The sequence below is a fragment of the Elephantulus edwardii genome, unplaced genomic scaffold, assembly GCF_000299155.1.
Source record: "Elephantulus edwardii isolate Elephantulus edwardi_28Jun2011 unplaced genomic scaffold, EleEdw1.0 scaffold00001, whole genome shotgun sequence".
Taxonomy (NCBI): Eukaryota; Metazoa; Chordata; class Mammalia; order Macroscelidea; family Macroscelididae; genus Elephantulus; species Elephantulus edwardii.
In genome coordinates, this window is record NW_006399751.1 from 15,117,458 (window position 1) to 15,143,105 (window position 25,648).

The window sequence follows — 25,648 nt, forward strand, 5'->3', positions numbered from 1 at the left end:
AGCCCAGAGGAGTGATACAAACAGGAATTTTTCATACTTGTTGGATGGGTTACAATAAGAAGTTTGCAAACTAAGACAGCATCTCACTTTCAAGAAGCTGGACTCTATGAAGAAGAATGTGGCATCAAGATTGGAGGACCTCCTGTACCAGTCAGATCTCAGGAAATCTCAAATAACCTGCATTATGCAGAAGACACAACTTTACTTGTTGAAAGTGAGTAGGACTGGAAGTACTTGTTGCAGAACATCAAAGAAAACAGTGTTCAATATGGACTGAATCTCAACGTCAAGAAAACAAAAGTTCATACCACTGGGCCAATAGGCAACATCATGATAGATGAAGAAAAGATTGAAACTGTCAACCACTTCCTCTTACTTGTATCAACAGTTAACACCTTTGGTACTAGCGCTTGGGAAATCAGGAGATGTATTTCACTGGGAAAATCTACAGTTAGGAAGAAGTAACAATGTCAGTTTGAGGACTAAAGTGTGTCTGATTCAGGCCATGGTCTTTCCAATCACTTGCTATGCATCTGAGAGCTAGACGGTGAATAAGGATGACAGAAAAAGAATTGATGCCTTTGAACTGTAGTGTTGGAGAAAAGTACTAAACATCCTATAGATTGCTAAAAGAGCAAACAAATATGTCTTGGAGAGAGTTCAGCCAGAGTGCTCTTTGGAGGAAAAGATGATGAGGCTTTGCCTCACATACTTTGGGCTTATTGCTAAAAGGGGCTATTTCCTTTGGAAAGACAGAGGATCAGTGAAGGAGAGGAAGACCCTCAACCAGGTGGATTGACACAGTGACTGCTGCAATAGGCTCTAGTGTGTCAGGAAGTGTGAGGATGGCTCAGGATAGAACAGGGTTCACAGGTTCATTATGGACTTGACTTGACTCGACGGCACCTAACAACAACAAACTATGACATATGCAAACAGGCTTGAGATATTTTGGCCTTTCTAGTCTGCTGTTAGGGACCTCTCTAAAGTACTCAAGAGCAATGGTGTCTCTCTGGAGACTAAGGTGCGCCTGATACAGGCCATGGTTTTTGCAATCACTTGTTATGCATCAGAGAGTTGGACAATGACTAGGGAGGACAGAAGGAGAATTGATGCCTTTGAGCTGTGGTGCTGGAGAAGAGTATTGAATGTACCATGGACTGCCAAGAAAACAAACAGATTTATCCTGGAGAGGATTAAACCAAGCAACTCCTTGGAGGCAAGGATTCTGGGGCTTTGTCTGACATACTTTGGGCATGTTGCAAGGAGGGATAGGTCCTTGGAGACGGACATCATGCTTGGGAGGGTGGAGGGATGGCGCAAGAAGGGAAGACCCTCTATGAGATGGATTGATTCAGTGACTGGGGTAATCGGGATGGGTGTGTCAGAGGCGGTGCGGTTGGCGCAGGATAGAGTGGGGTTTAGGGCTGTTGTACATAGGGTCGCTATGAGTCGCAAATGACTCGACGGCACGTAACAACAACAACAACAACAACAGGTATTGTAAAAGAAATTCTGGTTGTGAAGTTAGTTGTATGTTGTGTGGCTAATCAAAAGACTGCATATTTCCAGCAGCATGAATCTACCAGTGCTCTGAGGGAAAAAGATGGGCAGCCTCTTCCCCCTGCAATCTTTAGCTTCAGAAACCCAGTGAAGGGTGGCCATGAGTTGAAACTAACTTAATAGTTAAGTTTGAGTTTTGAGTAGCTGTATATGACATTATATGCACCTCAGAGTCTGTCTGTAGATTGTAGCAGATTGGATCCAAGTTGTATTACTTTTGGCTAAAGGCATGAGTATATACATTGAAAGAAATGTACAGATCTCCAGCTTTCAGAATTCAGCGTGCAGTGCCCATATGTAAGGGGGTGTAGCCAATGGTGAAGGCTGGACTTTCAGAGTCTAGAGTCAGAACCAGCTCACAGGAAGTGAGTGAGTGAAAGACGTTCAGACTCATATTTCAAGTTCATACTTTAAAAACTTCTGTGCCAGCCAAACAGAAGATCCCCAGACAGATTTGGGATCCAATTTGCGAGCCTCCTAGTATGGTTACATCAGCATTTTTAAATTAATAAATAGTATTTGTTGTCTCTACCAACTTGTGAATTTAAGGGCAAATAGTTTTGCTCTTTGCCTCAAATCCACCTTCACCAAGTTCTTTGTAAAAATTCTAGAAAACCCTTCTATTCATTTCATAAAATGGGTCAAATAATTTATATGACCAGTTCCAAGTATGATATGCCAAATTTAGAAGTTGCCATTATAACTAGTTGCTGAGAAATGTTTCTGTAATTGGTTAGATTTTAACGGGGATGGCTCCTGATGCTATACATGCCAATGATTTATCTCATTAGTAATGCTTCCATAAGATGTAGTTACTCCAAAGGTGCAGAGGTTACAGCACTCAGGTACAAGCCAGAAGTGCAGTGGTTCAAACCTACAGACTGCCCGATGTGAGAGAGATGTGACAGTCTCTCTGTTATTAATGATTTACAGCCTTGGAAACTCTATGGGGCAGTTCTGCTCTGTCCTATGGCATTGATAAAAATCAGAATTAGCTTGCGAGCAGTGTGTTAGATTTGGTTGTGTTGTTATCCTCGCTTATTCCTGGATGGCACAAAGGGTTGACTGCTGACCAGAAGTGCCTCAGAAGAAAGGCCTGGTGATCTACTTCTGAGAAATGATTGACTGGAAACCCTATGCAACACCGTTCTACTCACATACATTGACTGGTGGCAACTAGTTTGTTATTGTCACTCCAGCTAATTCATGTGTTGCCTTCAAAAATAGCATTTTCCAGGCCCATTTAATGTGATAGATGCCTCATGGTTGCCAATCTTCTGGCTGCTCTTAAGTGCTCACCTGCAGGAAACCAGGGCCCTCTGGTGCCGACTCACGTGGCTAGGGCTCAGGCTGCCTTTGTGTCACACAGTCATTGTAAGTCAGGGTGGCTGTGATTAGATTTTGTTTACTTGCAGAGGAAAGGCTTGTGTGGTCAGCGACTTTGCCAGGTGGCGCCTTCTCCCTCGCCCCTGCCCTGCAACCCAGTGACTCTCAGACTTCAGTTTCTTTCCCCTAATCCTATCCATCCCCAGTCACAAGACTCAAGGGAGAACGTCTCTTGGCCCTTGGACATAATCCTCTTCTGTTTGGATGGTGCCAGTCATGATTACCCTGGCGTTTAGGTGAAACGAGTGGATGACCCCTTACCTTGCCCATCTCTGTGCCCACCCTATCCTGACAGATGCCCATGTGGGGAACAGGTAAAAGCACAGGTGAAGTAATAATAATACTGGGCAACGTTTATTGAGTGTTCGCTGTAATCAGGACTGTGTCAAAGATGCTTTATGAGCATCTTTCATTCCATTTTCACAAATTCCCAAGCTGTCTCAAGAAAACCAAACCAAAACCCAACAAAAATACTCATTGCTATCAATTTGGAAACCAACACATGGTCGACCTTCCAATTGAGTTTCCTGGGCTGTAAATCAGAGTTGCTAGTGGATTTCAACCATGAAAAAGTTGTGTCCTTTGGATTAGCAGTGCAATCCCTTATTGACTAACCCCCAGAGCTCACTTCTCCAGGGGATGGTGGTGGTATGTGGCATCAAGTTGAACCAACTCATAGCTGACCCTTCAGCTGGTTTTCAGCGGCAGTAAGTCACATGGGAGGAGATGGCCCATCTTTCTCCTGCAGAACAAACAGCGGGTTCCAACCATAAGCCTTTGGGTTGGCAGTGCAGCTCCTTACCACTAGCTGTTATTTTCCTTGTTTTACAAAGAAACTGAGGCTCAGAGGAGAGTTCAGGAACTTGTTCAAAGTTATGTGCTTCTTGGTGTCAGAGTCAGGATTCAAACTGGTCTTTTACGTTTACTAAAACATAAGAAACCCATGTTTCTTGAGAAGAGGGTTTTATAAACTGATGTTGCGTGTGCCAGTCAAGTTGGAACTGACTCATAGCTGACCCTCCAGCGGGTTTTCAGAGGCAGTAAACAGCATAGGAGGAAATTGCCCAACCTTCTCTCACTGCCTGTGGGACTACTTCTTCCCACTAGACCCACCAGAGCTCTGAGAAGCACACTTGCTGAGAAGATGAGAAGGATGTTTAAGACTGAGGGTTCTCAAAGCAGTAAGGCATCACAGACTGGAGAACACGAGGAGGAAGGAAGAGGGCAGCCTCATTGCAGATGCATGGAGGCAATAAAGGGAGAGAGACCCTGTGTGTTGGTGGCTCTGGGAGCGAAAGGCGGGACCTGCAGGGAAGCAGGCCGGGGACCAGTGGAGGTGGAAGAATCTCATTCAGGATGGCCTTCTGTTCTACAGACAATGCCTCGGATCTCCCAACTCAGGGACCCTGCTCTTCTTCCCTGCCCTGTTTTCCCTTCAGTGCAGAGGCAAAGTTTCACTTTCTGTCTTACTGAAGAGCCAGTGATGTGGGGGAGGGCTCTTCTGAGAGCTACTTTTTAGCTGAGAGAAGTGTGTGACCTCCCTGACCCCACACTATGTCCACCCCTAGAGAACAGAGGGGCTGCTTAGAGGGAAGAGCTTCCTGTATCAGGCCTGTTGCTCGCAGCCTGGGAACTCCAAGAACACAACAACTGTGATTTCCTCTGTGTTCAGTTCAGTCTGACCCCATCCCACACCCTTGACCTTGTGCTGCCTGAGAAGGGTCAAAAACATTAGAGTTCAAGGGAAGCTGGTAGTGTCTGAGACCACGCCTCCAGTGACCTGAGGAATGTAAAGTCCTCTCACAGTCAGTTTGGAAAATACAGTTGTTTCTCTCCCTGGGAATGGAGTTATTCCAGGAACTCTGGCTCTAATCCAGTAACTTGGCTGGTGTTGGATTCAGGTTCACCAGTACACATTAGTGAGCCTCGTTGGGAAATCCCTCTAGGATTCTGCAAGGAGGCCTAGTGGTGTAGAGAGCTGTGGTGGCCTAGTAGATAAGGAGCTGCGTTGCCAAACCAAAGGCACGCGGTTCAAATCCATCAGCTGCTCTGTAGGAGAAAGGTTGGTTGTCTCTTTCCTGGCAATTTACTGCCTCTGACAACCTGCTGGAGGCTCAGCTTCCAGCTCGACAGTGTACAAGGAACACAACCACAGTGGTGTAATATGTTGTGCATTGGGACTCTAAAAGAAGATTGATTCCAACCGACCAGTCAATCTGTAGGAGAGAGATGACCCGTTCCTGCCCCCGTCCATTAAGATCTACAGAAAGGGATGGAGGGATGAATGGCCTGGAGGGCAGTGGAAGGTGTGGGAGAGCATTTCTTAACAGGGACTGAGAAGAGTTAGGACACTATCCATGGCTATGCTTCCTATTCTTTCTAGCTCTTTATAAAGCACGTCCTTGGAAATACTCCCTCATTGTAATCTCTCGAACTCTTAGCTCTCTCCTTTCAAGAAATATTCCTATTTTTCATCCCCAGCACTGGGCCTGTGCTGGCATGTTAACCTAGATCGTCAACCTGCTTGTTTCTAAGACTCTGTTCAAACAACTAGACTTCTTATACTTGGAAATACTCCATACCATTTTAATGGGAGCCTCTAATCATTTCGTACATGTGTTTGGGCTAGCAAAAGACAACTAATTAAATGTTCCACATTTTAAAAAAAAAGAATTCAATAATGCTGTTCTGATACCACACGCCGTTGAAGCTCCAGCAACTAGAATTTATGGATTGGCTGTAGGCATTAAAGTTACTCTCTGAAACAATGGATGAATATTTAAAAAAAGAAAAAAACAACAAAAAACTGGGGAGGGTGAAGGGAGGGAAAGGGGGAAATGTGCAACAATAAATGAATGAAAATCTAACTTTTCTGTAAACTTTTGTTAAAATCACAATTAAAAGAAATTTTTTTTATTAAAAGTAAAGTTACTCTCTACGTCTAGCTATAGATGAGGTCTCAGAGAGACTGAAATTCGACAGTAGCCAGTACTTTAGGAGGAGAGGTGCCCGTTAGGTGCTGTGGAGTTGTTTTTGGTTCAGAGAGACCCAATCTCTGCCAAAAGTAGAATTATGCTCTGTGGGGACTTTCAGTGGCTGATTTTTCCAAAGTAAATTGGCAATCAGGCATAAGATGCCTTGGAACTACTGTGGTTACATGTCTGGCTGCTAACCAGAAGACTGGTAGTTTGAATCCATCAGCTGCTCTGTGGGAGAAAGATGTGGTCAGCCTCTGAAAAGATTTATAACCTTGGGAACCCCATTGGCAGCTCTTCTCTGTCCTATACAGTTCAAATCATGGCTGTCAAGTCACAACTGACTCCTGGCTGACCCTCCAGGGAGTTTCCAGAGGCTTCAAATTGCACAGGAGGAGATTCTCTCCAATTTTTCTCCCTCGGGGAAGCTGGTGGATTCAAACTACCTGCCTTTGGGTTGACAGTGCAACTCCCTAATTACTAAGCCACTAGATTGCCCTTTAGATCAACTTTATCTGATAGGGCCACTATAAATCAGAATCCACCCCACAGCAAGGGATAGCCAGTTCTTTTTCCCCCAAGATTCCTCCAGGTATATTTGAACTATTAACATTTAGTCAACAGCAGAGCTTGTTAGGTGTTTGCAGCATGTCAGGGGAGCATAGATCTACATTATTGATAAGAAAAGCCAGTTGAGCTCTTAACTTCCTGCTACCACTTCCTTAGCAAGCCTGTTGGTTGTATTTTTGTTTTTTGGTTTGTTTTTTTCCCCTCAGTTGCTGGGTAAGTAAGGTGAAATGAAACTCTCAATTAAAAACAACAGAGTCAGTAGGAAGTCTGAAGGCCTGAGGGTTCTGGGCGGCTCAGACAACTTTGAAACAATGCCAAGCCTTGTCTGTGATGGACTGAAGAAATTGCCACCTTTAGTCAAGGTTAGGGCTGGGTGAGAGCCACAAACAGCCATGCACTCCATTCAGATCCTCTCACTTCTCTAACCTCTTGTAGGCCACTAGTTCTCCCTTTCACCTCAGAAATCTACAAGCCCCTAACACTAATTGAAGTATAAGTAGTACTCAATCAGTAATACTTATTGTGGTTTAAGCCCTTCTTTACTTACTAAGGTATAGGCTCTGATTAAAGAATATTATTTCATAAGACATCTATGGCTTTGCCAAAGCATTCCCTGCCTTTAGCCCATGCCTTGGAGAGTCGCAGAAAAACACAGGCAGGGGCCATCAGATGTGATAGTGCTACATCTGTGTAGTAGGTGATTGAGGAGAGATGTAGCGATCATAGAGGTTTCAGGGGAAAGAACATTTGAGCTGAGTTTGGAAAGACTTTTCTAAGTGACTCACAAACCCCAAGTTAGGGACTTCCTGTTTTGCAGCTTTAAAATAAGTTAAAATGTTATTCTTATGTCAAATGTCCCTGCTTCTTCTCAAGAAGGATTTCCCCCCCTGGAGTTTCACACTTACATCCTCATCTGTTTGAAATCCACTTTTGCAAAAGTTTATTTTTATTTGAATGAAGGTTTACAAATTGCACTGATTTTTCACACATTTGTAGACATTTTATTTTATAACAGTAATTGCATTAATTAATTACAACATCTAACCAACTCTTTTTTGTGGTTTGCCTGTCCTTTAACCAATCTGTTAATTTTTACACCCCCTCCCTCCTTTCCCATTCCCTGTTATCCCTGCAAGATTGATTCTGTGTTTAAACCTTTCCTTAGCTCTTTACACTTGAAGTCTTATGCCGTAAATGTCTTTCTGTGACTGGCTTATGGGAACTCAGATGACCTAGTAGGTAGAGGATTACACTGCTGACTCAAAGGTGGCTCTTCCCTGGCTCGTGTGATTTCTGTTAGGACCATAGAGTCAGAACTGACCCATAGCTGACCCTCTGGTGGATTTCCAGAGTCAGTTACTCTCATGGGAGTTTGCCCATCCTTCTCCGTTGGAGCAACTGGTGGCCTTGAACCTGCGTGCCTTTGGGATTATAGCACAGCTTCTTGTCAGCTATGAGTTGTTTCCAATTTGAAAACAATGAGGTGGTTTGTTGGGTTTTTTTTTAAAGTTATATCACTCAGCATAGTTTTTCTCTAGGTTCATCCATGTTGTGTAGTATTTCACAAGTTTTAGATAATTTTTAATGATGTATACTATTCCATTGTGTGAATGTACCACAGTTTATTTAACCATTTGACCATTGATAGACACTTGGGTTGTTTCCAGCTCTTTGCTGTTGTAAAGAATGCTGCAGTAAACGCAAGTAAGCATATGCTAGTTTATATGGCTGTTCTTATTTCTTTGTGATATATACCCAGTAGTGTGAAACCTGCTGTTTGAACAGGTCACCACTGGTCATTGCTTTGGGAAACACTCTGCATTTTGGAAAATGCCCTCTGATTGTCTTCCTGAGGACTCTGGTGGCCTTACTTTTAATAGGTTGATAAGGGGAAGCATATTGATAGCATAAGCATCTTAGACCACAAAATTCACTTGTCAAGATTCAGAAAGGTTTGGTGAGGGTGTTCTGATTTGAGGATACTTGGCAGTTTTAGGGTGAGGAGAGAAAGGGTATGGTATCCAAACACCCAAGGAAACTCCCTTCTGGTGGACTCAGGCCTGTCTCTGCTAAACTACGAAGAGTATATATATGAGAGAGCAGGTCTTCAAGGCAGCAGGTAGATTCTGAGAAGGGAGTATACTGGAGTGTATGTAGTTTTGGTGGTTCCTCGGAGTGGAATTAATAGCCTTGGTATGAGCAGTCAGGAGATCAGGAGACATACTGCATTGGACAAATGTGAAGATTATAATACTGGGTCAATCACCCTGACTTTTCCTAAGAGCTGATAGTTCTTTGGCAACTCTTTGGACAAGTTGCAAACATAATATTTTGTTGTTTGCAAAGAAATACCTTCTCAAATAAATATTTCAAACTTACTAGAAGATAATCGAGGCTTTTGGACAGAAAGACATACCTTGTACTTTATTATGTCATCAGAATGCTCCTTGGAAGCAAAGATTGTGAAGCTTCGTTTCTCTCTCACTTTGGACATGTTGTATGAGAGGCTTTTCCTTAGAAAAAGATATCATACTTGAAAAGACAGAGACAGCATAAGAGAAGACCTCCAGTGAGAGGGATTGGCACAGTGACTACACTAATAGGCTCAAGGGTGTCACAGATGATGAGGATGGTCCATGATAGGACAGGGTTCAGGTCTGTTGTTCAAAGGGTGGCTGACTCGACAGCACCTAACAACCACCACAACAACTTAAAATTGGTTCTTGTTAGAACAGACCTGCTGTTTTGACCTTTTTAAAAAGAAAAGCCTTATTTACAATTTTTTCTGCTTTGCTTTCATATTTTTATGCTACATTACATAAAATGTTTTTAATACATTCAGAACAAGAAGAAAGTACACTCATAAAATTATTCACCCCCAAATCTCCATTGTTAACAACTCTGTGTGTGATGTGGCTCCAGTGTGATAGTGTAAGTTGAGATAATGGCACAGAGATTTTTATCATCAATGCTACACATAATCTCTGTTTCTAACATACCCACCTTGAGACAGCACCAACTTGTAAAGAAAAATTAATAATTTAGCAGAAAAAAGATTTTCTGTGGACCAAGAAGCTTTTGGTTTTATTTCAAAACAACTATGAGATATCATCTCACCCCAGTCAGAATAGCAAAATTAAACAGAAAAGCAAGCAACAAATGCTGGTGAGGTTGTGGAGGAACTGGAACCCTTATTCACTGTTGGTGGGATTGTAAAATGGTGCAACCACTGTGGAAGGCGGTATGGCGCTTTCTCAAAAAATTGCAAATAGAGCTATCATTTGACGCAGCAATTCCACTACTGGGAATATATCCCAAAGAGACCATAACTGACATCCAAGTAGATATATGCGCACCCATGTTTATCGCAGCTTTGTTAGCAATAGCAAGGAGTTGGAAACAACCTAAGTGCCCATCAACAAAAGAATGGATAGACAAGCTGTGATTCACACAGTGGAATACTATGCTGCATTGAAAAACAAGGAACTCATGCAATATTATTCAAAATGGGTGACACTGGAGGACATTATGCTGAGTGAAGTATCTCAGTCACAAAAGGACAAATACTGCATGGTGCCACTGTTGTAACACAGGACTGACCTCGGGGTTGGGGAGAGACTGAGAAAGATGGGTTCAATAATGTATACTGCATTGAAACAGATGAGGGAGAAAACTGTTTAAAAGGGATATGTGATTAGGTATTTTTATCGTGACAGGAGTCCAGAGCGAAGGCTACATGGTGGGGTGGACCTGGGGGAGGGTTTGTAAAACAATAAAAGAATTTTTCTTTTACTTTTCCAAGAGGGTAGTGTACTAGGTGGGATGGTTGGGAAGGGAGAAGAGTGCAACATTGAAGGAATGGAAACCCAAAGTCTCTGTACATTTTCAGGGAAATTAATAATAAATTTTAAAAAAAGAATAAAAATTTCAAATAAGAGATAACTAAACCCCAGTAACTAAGTAACTAAGAGCTATATTTTTGTCCAGAGTAAATGCCTTTGGGCACCACCCTCTCCTTTCTTGCTGTGCTAGGTCTTTTTCTGCTCAGCATTTTCTGACATTGCACATGTGTGTGTCTTTTTCTCCCTGAAGGGTATGTTTACTACTAGTCTATTGTTATAGAAAGGTCACTGCTTGGAATTAGGAGACCTAGATTGTTAACTCCATGGAGATTCATAAAGGCAGAGACTTTGTCTTCAAACTACTGTGTCCTCAGGACTGAGCACAGTTCTGGCACATGGGAGACCTTCAGTAAATACTATGCTGTCTGTAGGAATGAGAGCTCCCACCTTCAGTAACCTTCAGTGTGACTTTAGGCCAATCAGTTAAATTCTTTCATGTCTCTAATGCACTTCCAGGTCAAACTGGTTATAATTCTAGACTTTCTCTCTTGAGATTTTGTTTCTAACACTGCAAATAGCCATGCCTAATGAAAAGTTTTCACTATTGCTGACTCCTTCTAGATGGGGAAAAACTATTAATAGCAGCTGTCATCTCTGCATTCTTTTATCAATAAGAGATCATTTTCCAGCTGATTGAATTGCTTTCCTTAATCTGCCTCTCTTATTAAGCTTCCTTATTTGTTGAATAAATTAGTTAATGGATTAATTAAGAGAAGGTAAGCCTGGGGTGGAGCTCTAAGTGATCTTGTCTTGTTGATTAGCTTATCGGGACCAAGAAAAATGCCAATCTCTGGGCTTCCTAAAATACCCTTAGCATGAAGACAGAGCCACTCTTATGAATTATGATTTATCCATGAAAACCACTTAGAAGTGCATTCAATTGAAAAGTGTTGCTTCTTTAGGATGTGATACTGAGCAGTTGCAGACATTGTTCGCTTTTAGGCTGTGGTGGAAGCTGGTGTTCTGATGGATTGTTTTGGTTTTCATCAGATGCTCTTGAGGGTTGCCTCTGCAGTGGGTGGACGACTTATTGTTGTACTGGCAACAAAACACAAATATTTTGTCTAGTTTTCCACTCTCTAGGACTGGGAGACAAGACTTTCCCAAGCTCTGTTCCCACTGACTCCCAAGAAATGCACCTGACCAACTGTTACTGGCCCTCACCGAGTTGGTGCTCCATCCACTTTCCAACTCCTTCCAGTAGAAATGTCACTAGAGGACTTCTGTTTCTAGGGGATGTCTGTGCAGTGTGGTAAGATCTCTCATGTCCTGTGGTAATTCAGCTGACACTCCATAGCTTCACATTTTAGGCATATCCATTTACCTCTTACTTGAATTTAATTTTCTGTACATATTTTGTGCATTCTTGTTCAGTATGTATTTGTCAAGGGTTTGTGCCAATGTGCACCCATTGCCCTAAGGAACTTTTGTAGAGGAAAAATTGCTTGTGCCTGTTTCCAAAACTTGTAGAAACAAATCTTTTGGAAGTACCTCACTTTTACATCTGTCTGTGAGCAAGGCAGAGATTACTTATCAATAAAGTTGTATCGCAGAGCTCTGGTGGCATAGACCACAGCTTGTTACCATGCTGACCTATCATCTATGCATCTCACGATGTTTGAACCATCAGCTTTGTTGTTGTTGTTTTTTTAATTTAGGTTGTTTATTTTTCATTTCAATGAACATCTACAGAGATTTTGGGATTCCATTCATTCATTGTTGCACCCTTGTCCCCGCACAAACCCCTCCCCCCTCCCCCCAATTGCTCCTCTCCTTGAAAAGCAAAAGAAAAACTCCCTCATTGGTACACAATCCCCCCCCCGCACCTCCCCAAACCCCACCCCCTACCCCCAAATATAATCCACTCTACAACCCTCATTGCATACTCCTACGATAAAAATAATGCCCTAAAATATAATACTTTTAGACTATTCTCTCCCCCATAGACTTCAATGCCGTAAACATATTTCATCCAGTTTTTCTCAGTCTTACCCCCACCCCAATGCCAGCCTCATTCTACAACAGTGGCACCATATAGCATTTGTCCCTTTGTGACTGAGATACCTCACTCAGCATAATGTCCTCCAGTTTCACCTATTTTGAATAATAGTGCATGAGTTCCTTGTTTTTCAATGCAGCATAGTATTCCATTGTGCGAATATACCACAGCTTCTCTACCCATTCGACTGTAAACTTCATTCAAGAAAAGCTTGGAAAAACTTTAGTAGTCCTAATCCACAACATAAAGAGTCTTCCCAGTATTCTGAAAAATTTACAACCAGGAGAAGATAAAATAGATGAATGGGACCTTCTAAGAATCAAATCCCTATGCGCATCCAGAAACTTCTCTAACAGGGTAAAAAGGGAAGCCACAGACTGGAAAAAAGTTTTTGGTAATGACATGTCAGACAAAGGACTTATATCTAGAATTTATAAAATACTCGAGCACCACAACAAGATAAAGGAGAATAATCCAATTGAAAAATGGGCACAGGATATGAACAGACACTTCACCAAGGAAGACATTCAGATGGCCAACAAACACATGAAGAAATGTTCAAAATCCCTAGCCCTGAGAGAGACGCAAATCAAGGCAACCATGAGATATCATCTCACTCCAGTAAGACTAGCAAAATTTAACAGAACAGCAAGCAACAAATGCTGGCGAGGTTGTGGAGAGACTGGAACCCTTATTCACTGTTGGTGGGAGTGTAAAATGGTGGAACCATCAGCTTTGTAAGAGAAAGATGGGCAGTCTCCTCCTGTTAAGACTTACAGCCTTGGAAACTTAATGAAAGGTCACTATGAGCTGGAGTTGTCTCGATGACAGTGAACTTGAGTTGGTTTTTTTTTTTAGAGTTAGATTATTAGTTAGATTTTGCTACCTTTTTATTCCCATCAGTTAAATTTACCTTGTTCTGTTCTGTTATGTGGGGTTGCTATGAGCTGGAATCAATTTGAGAGCACCAAACAATTATCACATTTTTTTTAAATTTTGAAGTATGCCATTCAGTAACACAGAAGCAACTGACCAACAATAAGGTGCTTATATTTAAGTATCTACTGAGTTTTATATGTTAAAACCCATGAAACCATTACCACAATCAAGATAATGAACATATTGTTCACCTTGCCGAGTTTCCTTTTGCTCCTCTGGAAGCCCCTCCTCCCAACCCTCCAGGTCCCGTTTACCTCCCCAAGCAAACACTGATGCCGTAGTTGTCACTGTGTATTAGTTGGCATTTTCTTCAATTGAATATAAATGTATTCATGCATCATGACTTCTCACAGCATAATTATTTTGATTCATCCGTATTTTATCATGCATCAATAGTTCATTCCCTTTTATTGCTGATTTATGTTCTATTATATGGAAAAAACAGCCGTTTATCCATTCACAAGCTGATGGAAATTGTACTGTATCCAATTTTGGCTTTTTTAAAAAAAGCTTTTTGAACATTTATGTAAAAGTCTATGTGTGGACATATGCTTTCGTTTCTGAATCATATGGTGGTTGTATTTTTAATATTCTACGAAACCGGCAAGCTTTTCCCCAAATCATGCCATTTTCTAGTCCCACCAGCATTGCTTGAATGACTGTAGTGCTGCTCTTCCCATCAAAGTTTACAGGGGCCTTCTTTTAACTATCCTAGGAAGTGTGCAATTTGCTTCACTTTACACTGTAAAGGCCAACACTGTTAAGCTTTTGGATTTTTTGTTTGTTTGTTTTTATTACATGTGACTTTAGTTATTTATTTTGGGTTTCCATCCATTCATTGTTGCATATTTTCTCCCTGCCCACTCCTTCTCCCACCCTAGTTCCCTTTTCTCTTTGAGAAGAAAAAAAAATTCTTTCATTGTTATACAATCCCCCCTCCACCTCTCCTCCTGTCCACTTTACTATGCAGCTCTTATTGTGGACTCCTGCCATGCAAATAATACCTAATCATATATCCCTTTTAAACAGTTCTCTCCCTCATCTGTTTCAGTTAAGTTTTCTTTTACATGTTTATTTGTTGTGGTTGTTGGGTATCATTGAGTTGGTGCGGACTCAGCATGTAACGGAACAAAGCACTGCCAACACTGTACCATCCCACACCCTCACAAAGCCTGTGTGCTGAGTTACCTTCTTACGTGAAATGACTGTTTAATCTTTCACCTGCTTTCAATTGGATTTTTTGCTTTCGGCTTTTTCAGTTTGATGTTTTATATATTTTCTATAAAGTGCTTTATTTACTCTGTTATTTTGTTGTTGTTGTTGTTATATGCCATCCAGTCACTTGTGACTCAGATCTACCCTCTGTACAACAGCCCTAAACCCTGCTCTATCCTGTGCTAATCTTATTGTCTGTGACACACTTAAACCCACTACCCCAGTCACTGAACCAGTCCATCTCATCAAGGGTCTTTGCTTTATAAATACTTTCTCCAGTCTATGGCTAATCTCTTTCTCTTAATTGCCTTTCAAAGGGCAGAAGTTTAAAATTTTTATGAAGTTCAGTTTATCAGTTACTTCTTTTATGAATCTTATTCTTGTGTCATACCTATTAAGTCTTTTTTTTCTCCTCATGATTCCAAAGATTGTTTCTGATTCTTTTCTTAAGAAATTGCACAATGTGAAAGTTTGCATTAATATTATCATTAATTTTGATATAATATTTTCTAGGGACCATGGTATGGATTAACATTCATAAAAAATGAAAATATCTTTGGTGTTCTCATTCCATTTATCTTCATCTTGTCTGCATTGTTTTGAATGCCACTAGTTTGGTTTCTCAAGTTAGATAGAACTTCAGTGTTTAAATATAGAATTTGATTTTTTTCTTAAGATATAAGAACATACACTATTGTTTCTCATGCATGTACGTTACATTCAAAGGGGCAAGTGAAACCACATCAGAGTAGTGGTTGAATACAGTTGTTTGATGATCGAGTATGTGAAGGTAGAGAGATTTGCTACTACCTTTGTGATGTGGAAAACTTCCTTCAAGCAAAAATCTAGCTCCGTGGGATCATGAATGAATGAGAAAGGGACGCTGATTGTTAATGAAAAGTTTTAATGGATGGTAACGTGAAGTAGACATTCATTTATTTTTCTTTGGTTCAGATGAAGGCATAGGCTGAATTTTCATTGACATTGAATGAAGCTCTGTGAAAAACTCTATGTATCGTCTATGCATGGTAAGAAGATGAGTAATACCACAGTAGAGACAAAGTAGAAAAAGTATCTATTTATTTGTCTGTCTAGGCAGTTCACAGGTAATAATGAATTACCTTGTCAGACACGTCATATTGGCAAAAGATAATGAGTGTGAACACCAAGTATTAGCAAGAATGTTGAGACTGTAGACTCTTAGGTGGCTGGTAGGAATTTTAATTGGTAAAACCAGTTTTGAAAGCAATTTGGCAATACCAAATGAAGTTGAATAGTAGGAACTCCAGCAGTTCGAAGGGACAAAGATGAACATTTTCCTCACATTCGATTTGCAGCCTTGAAAACCCACTGAAGAGTCAACTATTGAGTTGGTTCCTACATGAGGGCAATGAGTTTTTTAAAGATACTTTAAGATCCAGCAATTCCTTTCCTGTCTAGAGACACTCTTACATATGTGCTTAGAGAGGTGTGTGCCGAGATGTAATTGCAACACCATTTATAATAAAGAAAAACTTAAAACAGCCTAACCTCAATAGCTGACTTGCCCTTCTCTTGCTGTCTGTCTCTCTCTCTCTCACACACACACAAACACACTGAATTATCTCCAGGACAGTCTGCAAGCATATTACAGGTAATTATAACATTTGACACTTAATTTTTTAAAAAATTTTATTATTTTGTATGTGTGTACTGTCAAATCAGATCTGACTGGTACAGGAGGAGATTGTCCCTCCTTCCCTGGCAAAGCGTCTGGTGGATTTGAACCGTGCACCTCTGGGATTGCAGTACATCTTCTTGCCACTAGGCCACCATAGTTCACCAACACTTAAATTTTTTTAAAGAGAATTCTCAAGCAGCTATAGAAAAATGTTTCCAATTTCGATTTTGCTTCTGACTTGATTTGTTTGTATATAATTTTCAAAGTCTCTCCCTCTCTTCCTCTGTCATCTTCTCTCCCATTTACCATTAAATAAGTCCCAGCTCATTCCTGACCCTCCAGAGGGTTTCCAAGGTTGTCAGCTACACAGGAAAAAACTGCCCATCTTTCTCCCCAGAAGCCTGGGTGGATTCGAACTCCCAGAGAGGCTTGATCTTTGGGTTAGCAGCGCAACTTTTTACAGACTATGCCACTGTATTTTTTAGATGCTGAAATTTTAAATAAACCTTTGAAAAAGAAACATGGCTCTATGTTTCTTTCCATTGTTTTCCTCTTCTCCGTTTACCTTCTTATTTCTAACTTTAAAGACAAAAACATTTTTCCCATTTTGGGAATTGTTTAACTCTAAAGTATGTTTTGTTGTTTTCTTTTGTTTTCCACTTTCCCCTCTATATGGTTTATGGTCTCTCAGTGGTGCCTATTTTCTACTCAATTTCATGAGGCATCTCCTTGACACTAATAATGTCTTTTCAATATCACATTGAGCTTCTTGGACCCAAGTTGTCAGTTATTTCCCAGCTTCTTTGAGGTTAGTGGGAGTTTGGATTGACAGTTGGAACTTAACATCTGCATTTCATGACAGGAAGGCTTTGCAGAGCTTGTTTTTGTCATATAGCTCCATCTGTCTGTCTTGATACGTAAAATATTTATATATAGGGAGGGATGTTTATTTTAGTGCAGGACAGACATGTATAATACAGATCAGATCACATACTTCTAGCTGAGGATTTCTAAAGCAAGTCGTAAACAATTCTTAATCTTCTATACAGAAACTGGGAGTGCCACCTTAGTCTGTCTGTCTACACAATTTTTAGCTGCCGGAATGGGCTCTCTGTCTGTGTCAAACTCACTTCACGTGCACATACTTCTAGTTCCCCTATTTTCTTTCATCCCTTCTTCTTTGGTAAACAGACTCAGACACTTCCTCTTCTCAGTCTCTGATGTACGGAAAATTTAGCTCAGACACCAGCTAGCTATGTGTTTCTTTAGCTATTCATGGAAGGGGGTGGGGACTGACCTTCTGGGGAAGCATAGGGCTCTTTATGGACCTGGATCAGTTTGCAGAGGGACTCTGGAATTTGGGCTACTGGGTGATAGAAAAGGTCTTCATTTTGTTGATCCTTGGATAATCTTTTTAAAAAGCAACCAATCACATTGATGAGTTCATGTCATTGTGTTTGTTTTGTTTTCCTATGTTTGTTTTGGTTTCTTTTCTCCTCTTGCATTCATGAGTATTATAAAGACCACTTATCAGCTGGCTCTTGGGCAAAACATGGAAGTGAATGCAAATGCCATAAAGCAATAATTAACAAGCAGTAATATTAATAGCACATATTAATTAAACACAAATGAAAGCTTGTGGAAGATAATTGAACTAGTACACCAGTGGAGAATTGTCAAAACTCAAATTGGATTCAGAAGAGGCTATGACATGAGGGATATCATTGCTTATGTCAAATGGATCTTGCCTAAAAGGTGAGAATACCATAAAGATGTTTACCTATCATATTTTGCCTATACAAAGGCATTTGGGCATACATCACATCAAATTATGAATAGCATTTCATGTTGTTGTTGTTGTTATGTGCCGTCAAGTCGCTTGCGACTCATAGCGACCCTATGTACAACAGTCCTAAACTCCGCTCTGTCCTGTGCCAATCGCACTGTCTCTGACACTCCCATCCCAATTATCCCAGTCACTGAATTAATCCACCTCATAGAGGGGCTTCCTCTCCTGCGCTGTCCCTCCACCCTCCCAAGCATGATGTCCCTCTCCAAGGACCGGTCTCTCCTCACAACATGTCCAAAGTATGTTAGACGGAGCCTCAGAATCCTTGCCTCCAAGGAGCCACCCGGTTTAACCCTTTCCAGGACAAATCTGTTTGTTTTCCTAGCAGTCCATGGTATTCTCAATACTCTTCTCCAGCACCACAGCTCAAAGGCATCAATTCTCCTTCTATCCTCCTTGGTCATTGTCCAACTCTCTGATGCATAACAAGTGATTGCAAAGACCATAGCCTGTATCAGACGCACCTTCGTCTCCAGAGAGACACCATTGCTCCTCAGTACTTTGGCGAGGTCCCTAACAGCAGACTTTCCCAATGGCAATGCGCCTTTTAATTTCCTGGCTGCTGGTGCCAAGGCTGTTGACTATGGAGCCAAGCAAACTAAAGTTGTGTACAATTCTCAATCTCTTCACCATCCATCCTGATGCTGCCAATTGGTCCAGTGGTGAGAATCTTTGTCTTCTTGACATTGAGACTCAATCCATATTGTAGGCTGCAGTCCTTGACACTCTGCGGAAGGCGCTTCAGGTCCTCTTCAGTTTCAGCAAGCAGGATTTCATAGGATGGAAATTCTAGAACACTTACAGATACAGGAACTCTATCTACATAGACAAAAACCAGTCATTAAAAAAATTTGTGTGCTTCAGAGTTGAATCTTTTCACTAATTCAAGCTGCATGAAGCTGGACAATATAAAGAAGAATGTTCCATCAGGATGGGAAGAAAATGGATTAACAGCCAGTTTATGTTGGTTTAGTGGTAGAGTTTGGTGTTCTCACTTGCTTGGCCCTGGCTTGATTCTTGGACAAGGAGCATAGGTTTGGAGTGCTAGTGGTGTAGTGTGTAATAAATTAGCCTGTTAACGGAAAGGTTTGTTTTATGTGCCATCGAGTCGCCTGTGACTCATACTGACCTTATTATGCACACAGACCTAAACCCTGCTCTGTCCTGTGCCAGTCTTATTGTCTCTGACACACCTATCCTCATTACTCCAGTCACTGAATCAGTCCACCTCAACTGAAAGGTAAGTTCTTCCAACCCACCAGCCACTTCAAGGGAGAAAGATGGCGGTCTTCGACTGTAACGATTTGAGTCTTGGGAACATAATGAAGTGTCTGTCACTAGGAATCAGAATCACTCAACAGCAGTGGGTTTTTATACAGAGAGCATACTCTTGATTGTTCAAAACAAGACTTGAAACACTTATGGATGAAGATCAAAGACTGTGGCTTTCAATATGGATTACACTTCAATATAAAGAATTAAGTGTCCCCACAACTGGACCAATAAGCAACATCATGGTAAATGGAAAAAAGAATGAAGTTGTTTAGGATTTCATTTTTCTTGGATCTACAATTAGCATCCATGGAAGCAACAATCAAGAAATTAAATAGTGTATTGTGTTGGGCAAATCTACCACAAAAGACCTCACAAAGGTAAGATGTTACTCTGAGAATTAAAATGTGCTTGATTCTACCCATGGTATTTTTAGTCAGCTCATATGCATGTGAAAGCTGGGAAGTGAATAAAGAAGACTAAAGAAGACTTGATACTTTTGACTTAAGGTGTTTCAAAGAATATTGAAGACACTAGGGACTGCTAAAAGAACAAATAAGCTGTTTTGGATGAAATGTAGCCAGAATGCTCTGTCTAGGTGAGGGTGGTGAGACTTTATCTCACACACATTGGGCATGATATCAAGAGAGGCTGACTTCTAGAGAACATCAGGCTTGGTAAAGTTTCAGTGAAAAAGAAAAAGATCCTTTATAAACTTTGGAGATGTGGACTGACACATGGCTGCAAAAATAGGTCCAAGCACAATTGTGATTGCTAAGATGGCCATAGTTTTATTGTATATACAATCATTGAAAGTATTGAATATGAATACACCATGGACTGCCAAAAGGAAGAAAACAGTTCATCATGGAGGAGGTGCAACCAGCATGTTTACTTTGATCATCTATCAGGACAACGAGTCCTTGGAAAAAGACATCATGTTTGGGGGTAAGATAAAGTGTCCGGGGAAAGTCAAGACCCTTAATGAGATGAATTAACATGATGGTTGCAACAATGGATTTTAAGATGGCAGAGAGTATGCAAATGGTACAAGATTCAATCTGTTTTTTTAATAGGGTCACTGAGTCATCAATGATTTGACAGCAACTAACAATAAAACAGTTGTGTGGCATTTAACAACAACAACAACAACATAATGGAAGGATTTTTAGATGATTTAGGTAATTCTAAAATAGAATTATTTTGATTCTAGATTGATAGTTTAATTTTTTTGTCATCAGCTTGCTATGTTGGATGACTCATAACTTTTAAAATGATGATGATAATTAGACTTAACACAGTTATGAAATAGTATCTCTCACAGTAAGGATGTTAAGAGATTTAAGTGATTGGATAGAAAAGAAGACACTGTGGGAGGGTGGAAGGAAGCCCAACTAGAAGGACTTCATCATTGCCAATAGAGTTTGATGGTTTTGTGTGGTGGTTTGTTTTTTTTTCTTCTAGAGGTATTGTAGGCCTAGAACAACTGTGTGGGTTTCTGTGGATTTTTTGGTTTGTGTTTTTGTATTTTCTTAGGGGTCACACAAGCTTTCTTCTCCTGTTACGTCCAACACACATAAGCAGCTCTGAAAAAGAAGAGTGACCTTCTAGTTAGACAGAAGGATATGTCTCCTGGCTAATTTTACCTTACAAATATAGTGAAGACTGTGGCCCAGTCATTGACTTTTGATCTTTGTATACTTGTTTAGATTCTTTTCTAGGGAGCAGATATTAGTAACTTAACCTTCACTCTTTCAATAGAAATAGGTTTTAATTTTGGTTAATACTTTGATAGCATATGCGTGACTTTAGAGAACTAAAGATCTATTCCTTGAATATGGATTCTAGCTGCAAATACTGGTCTGTGGCATGCCACCAAAGGCAAGTATTGCTTGACATAGTTGTCCAGAAACTACAAGAGACCTGTAAATTCCTATTAACCAAAGAACTGGGATTCACAATCAGGAGTTTTTACAATGTGGTCACACATAATATACCCTTCTAGAGTTTTAGAAATTTCAGTTTGAACACGTTGTATCATAAGAAGACCCATAGAAGTTTGTAAAGCCAGTCATATAATGAAAAATCAACGAGATTTTTAAGACCAGGAGGGTTGTCAGAAATTTCTTGGCTTTTTATTTGTGGCCAAGTTCTCAAAAAGAGCACTGACTTTGCTTTGGGTCAGATGAAGTCATGATTAGTAATTTGGGTTGGATTAGATTTTGCTTAAATCATGTTGGTAAAGTTTAATTTCCTGATCCAAACTTTGGAGCCAAAAGAACATACACTTATATACTGTTTATCCTCAATCCCTCAAGAAATTTAAAAATAGATAGATTGGGAATTTGAAGGAAATAAAATAGGAAATGAAACTGGAAGGAGCTTACAGGATATCAATAGAAGACTTAGAAAAATGTTTGTAGTCAACCGCAGATTATTTATAGAGCTCAATGCATAAATTAATACATTTGATAAATAAATGAACATGGTTTTAAATATTGAATCTTCTTCTCAAGGATAGGAGGATGTTGCTATTAACAGGGGCAACCATAATTGTGTATCTTGGTCAATGACTGATTTAATACTACTTATCCATAGAAATTGCCTGCACTAATGCATACCTATGAGTTAGAGTAGAACTACCCATAGGGTTTCCAAGAGTGTCAATCTTTATGGAAGCAGATTGCCTCATTTTTCTTCCACAGAATGACTGATAGATATGAACTTTTGTTGAACAGCCAAATTCTTTTACTGAAGCTATATGTTAGGACAGAAGGAGAATTGATGCTTTTAAGCTTTGGTGTTGGAGAAGAGTGCTGAGGGTGCCATGGACTGCTAAGAAAATAAACCGATTCATCCTGGAGAGGGTTAAACCAGGCTGCTCCTTGGAGGCAAGGATTCTGAGGCTTCGTCTGACATACTTTGGTCATGTTGTAAGGAGAGACTGGTCCTTGGAAAAAGAAAGACATCATGCTTGGGAGGGTGGAGGGCAGGCACAGGAGAGGAAGGCCCTCTGGGAGATGGATTGATTCGGTGACTGGGGCAATTGGGATGAGTGTGTCAGAGACAATGAGATTGGCACAGGACAGAGCAAAGTTTAGAGCTGTTGTACATAGGGTCGCTATGAGTCGCAAGCAACTCAATGGCACATAACAACAATAACAACAACATATGTTATTGTTGGCAGGTAGGACTCATAGCTACTCTATCAACAGATCTGATGATAGAAACAGGTCTGGTTTCTGGTAGTGTTCATTAAGGTATTTTTGTGAAACCCTGCTGCCCTATGATGTGTCACCCTCATCATCTTTTACATACTTGAGCCATTGCTGCAGCCACCATGCCAGTTGTTGTTGAGGTCTTCTCCTTCACTGACCTTTGTAAGCATGGTGTCCTTTTCCAGGTAATAGGTTGTCCATAAAGCCTGCCCAAAGTGTATGAGTTCTGGTGGCTTAGTGGTAAGGAGTTGAGCTGCCACCTCAAATGCATGTGGTTTGAATGCACCTGTTGCCTTCTGGGAGAAAGATGAGAAATGCCTCCTGTATGATTAATTGCAACTCTGAAGACCCACTAGAGGGTCAGCTATGGTACCCAACAATTGCAGCTATCCATAGGTAACATAAATTACTAGGTAATTCAAAGCCTCTTTTAATCTGTTTAGTGTTAGTCTAATTATTAATGTGTATTTTATAATATTTGATAAGAAAAAATCTATTTCTTCTCAATTTGAGTAATGCCTTATCCAAGCCATGTTCTTTTCAGTTGCTACTTATGCATCTGAAAGTTGAATAATGGATAAAGATAACAGAAGAAGAATCGATGCCTTTGAATTGTGTTGTCAGAAAGATTACTGATTATCTCATGGATTGCCAAAGGAACAAACAAGTCTGCCTTGGAGGAAGTACAACCAGGATTCTCCTTAGAAGCCAGGATGAAGAAACTTCATCTTACATAAATTGGCTATGTTGTCAGGAGGAGACCATCCTTGGAAAAAGAGGGTCAGAGGAAGAGAGGAAGACTTTCAGTAAGATGCACTGACACGGTGATGGTAACAATGGCTTGAGCATATCAGACGTGATGGAGATGGTACAGGTTAGGGCAAGGTTCACATTTCTTGTTCATAGCGTCACTATGAGTTGTGGTTGACTCAATGGCACCCACCAACAATATATTAACAAATTAAGGTCTTGAAAGCTTCGCTTGATCTAGGTCTTTAAGGTCATCTCTACTTTGAACAAGTAGATTTCCATAGTTTTATTTTGAGTGTCTTCTAACCTGAGGGCTCATCTGCTAGCACTCCGTGAGACAGCCTTCTGTTATTATTAATAATTATGAATAATTATTAACTGGCTTTTTAAAAGATAATTGGATTTCTTAGTCCTTCTTCTTGACCTGTCTTAATCTAGAAGCCCCATCAAACCTGTTCACCATGAATAATCCTGCTAATATTTGAAACACTGATAGCACAGCTTTTAGCATAATAGCAACACATAAGCTATCACAGTAGGACAAACTGACAAGCATCCACCAATAAATAATTAATATTAAAGATTGCTATTAAAAATACTGTGGACTTCCAGAAGAGTGAACAGTATGGAAGAAGTACAGCTGTATGCTTATTGGAAATGAGGAGATACTTTTCTCTTGTATTATGGAGAAGGGGATCATGCACAGTGAGGTAGAGGCAGTGGAAAATGAAGACAACTCTCAATGAGATAAATTGACTAGGTGGCTGCAACAGTGAGCTCATACAGGACAAGGATTATGAGGATGGTGCAGCCCCAGGCATTGTTTTTTTTCTGTTGTACATAGAAGTTGCTATGGGTCAGAACCAACTCAATAGCACCCAACAACAATAGCAACAGCACCCAACAACCACAATGTTAGTTCAGCCCTTCATAAAACCTCCTTAGCAGGCCTCTAACAAAACAGACTAGCTTAAAGAGCTATCCTTGTTATGTCCCCTGCATACCATCTGTTCTAGATGTTAATGAATCATGAAATGCCCCAAAGCAAGAGGTTGAAAGAGGCAGAGAAGAGCAGAGGCCCTGAATTATCAGAAAAAAGGAATAATATCCTCAGGCTAGTGGAGAGTTGTTAGGTCAAGTGTATAATCAAGTGAAACAAATAAGGGGGTGGGAGCAGCAAATACAAGAATTATGAAAGTGAAATGCATGCTAGTTTTCAGAGAAACCCTATAGATAAAGAATGAAAGCTTTGGTTATGATTGTTATGGGATAGTGAATAGAAGATTGTGGACCATATAGGTTGCTGTCAGGTCCTACTGAGACAATGCTGGTTCATAGTGATCCTCTTATGTACATAGATAGAACCATCTCTGATCCCACACCATCCTCACAGTCTCTCTTGTGACACTTGTTGCAGACTTTGTGTTAGTCCAACTCTTTCTTCTTCTCTGATCTTTCCAAATGTGCTGTCCTTTGCCCAAGACTGGCACCTCTTGAAAAAGTACCCAAATTACGTGAGATAGAGTCTCCCTCTCTTTTTCTAAGAGCACCCTGGCTGTAATTCATCCAGTGCACATATTTTTGTTCTTTTGGCAGTTCATGTTATTCATGAACTCTTTGCTAACACCAAAATTCAAGAGTGAGAGATGTGTCTTACTAGGTCTGTGTATGCATTTATGCATTTAATATATGTATCTTTTGGGGGGGAGATTAGTTTTTCTTTTGAGTGAATGTTTATAAATCATGTTGATTTTTAAGACGTTACTCATAATCATCTTGCTTTATACATCAGTTGGCATTGATTACTAACATGTGTATTTGATGTTGGTTTCAGGATTCTGAAAAGCGAACTCCCCTTCATGTGGCCGCATTTCTGGGAGATGCAGAGATTATTAAACTCCTGATTATGTCAGGTAAATAACCACTGTGCTCAAATGTTAATTGCAAATAAAGATTCAAAGTAATGAAACTAAGTTATTGATGTCCGTAGGGTCTCTGAGTCGTAGTCGCACCTGATGGCACCTGGAAACAGGAGTGTCCTGTCTTGTGCCATCTGCACATCCACACGATGTTCAGACCCATTGTTGTAGTCACTGTTTCAGTTCATCCCGTTGAAGGCCTTCCTCTGCTCTCTGCTCGAACCCATTTGATTTCTTTATTATGCTCACTAGAGTTTATTTGATCAATTCTTTTATCAGAATATAAAATATAATGTCAGAAACTAGTTATTTCCATCAAAATTTGATTTGGCCATTAAAAGTTTTACCTTGCTTTGAAAATATGATTCCTGGTTGTATCAGATTCAGTCTGAGAGATAAACTCAGTATACTTTAATATATCTTAATTTTCT

At 40.4% G+C, this 25,648-nt stretch overlaps 1 protein-coding gene across 1 annotated transcript in view; it reads left to right on the forward strand.

The window, feature by feature from the left end:
- Positions 1–25,648, forward strand: part of ANKRD44 (ankyrin repeat domain 44) — a 209,025-nt gene that overhangs the window by 21,680 nt on the left and 161,697 nt on the right. The window contains exon 2 of the mRNA XM_006878739.1: positions 25,133–25,211. Coding sequence (XP_006878801.1) covers positions 25,205–25,211 — 7 coding nt within the window. The 5' untranslated portion in view covers positions 25,133–25,204. The remainder of the gene's footprint in view (positions 1–25,132; positions 25,212–25,648) is intronic.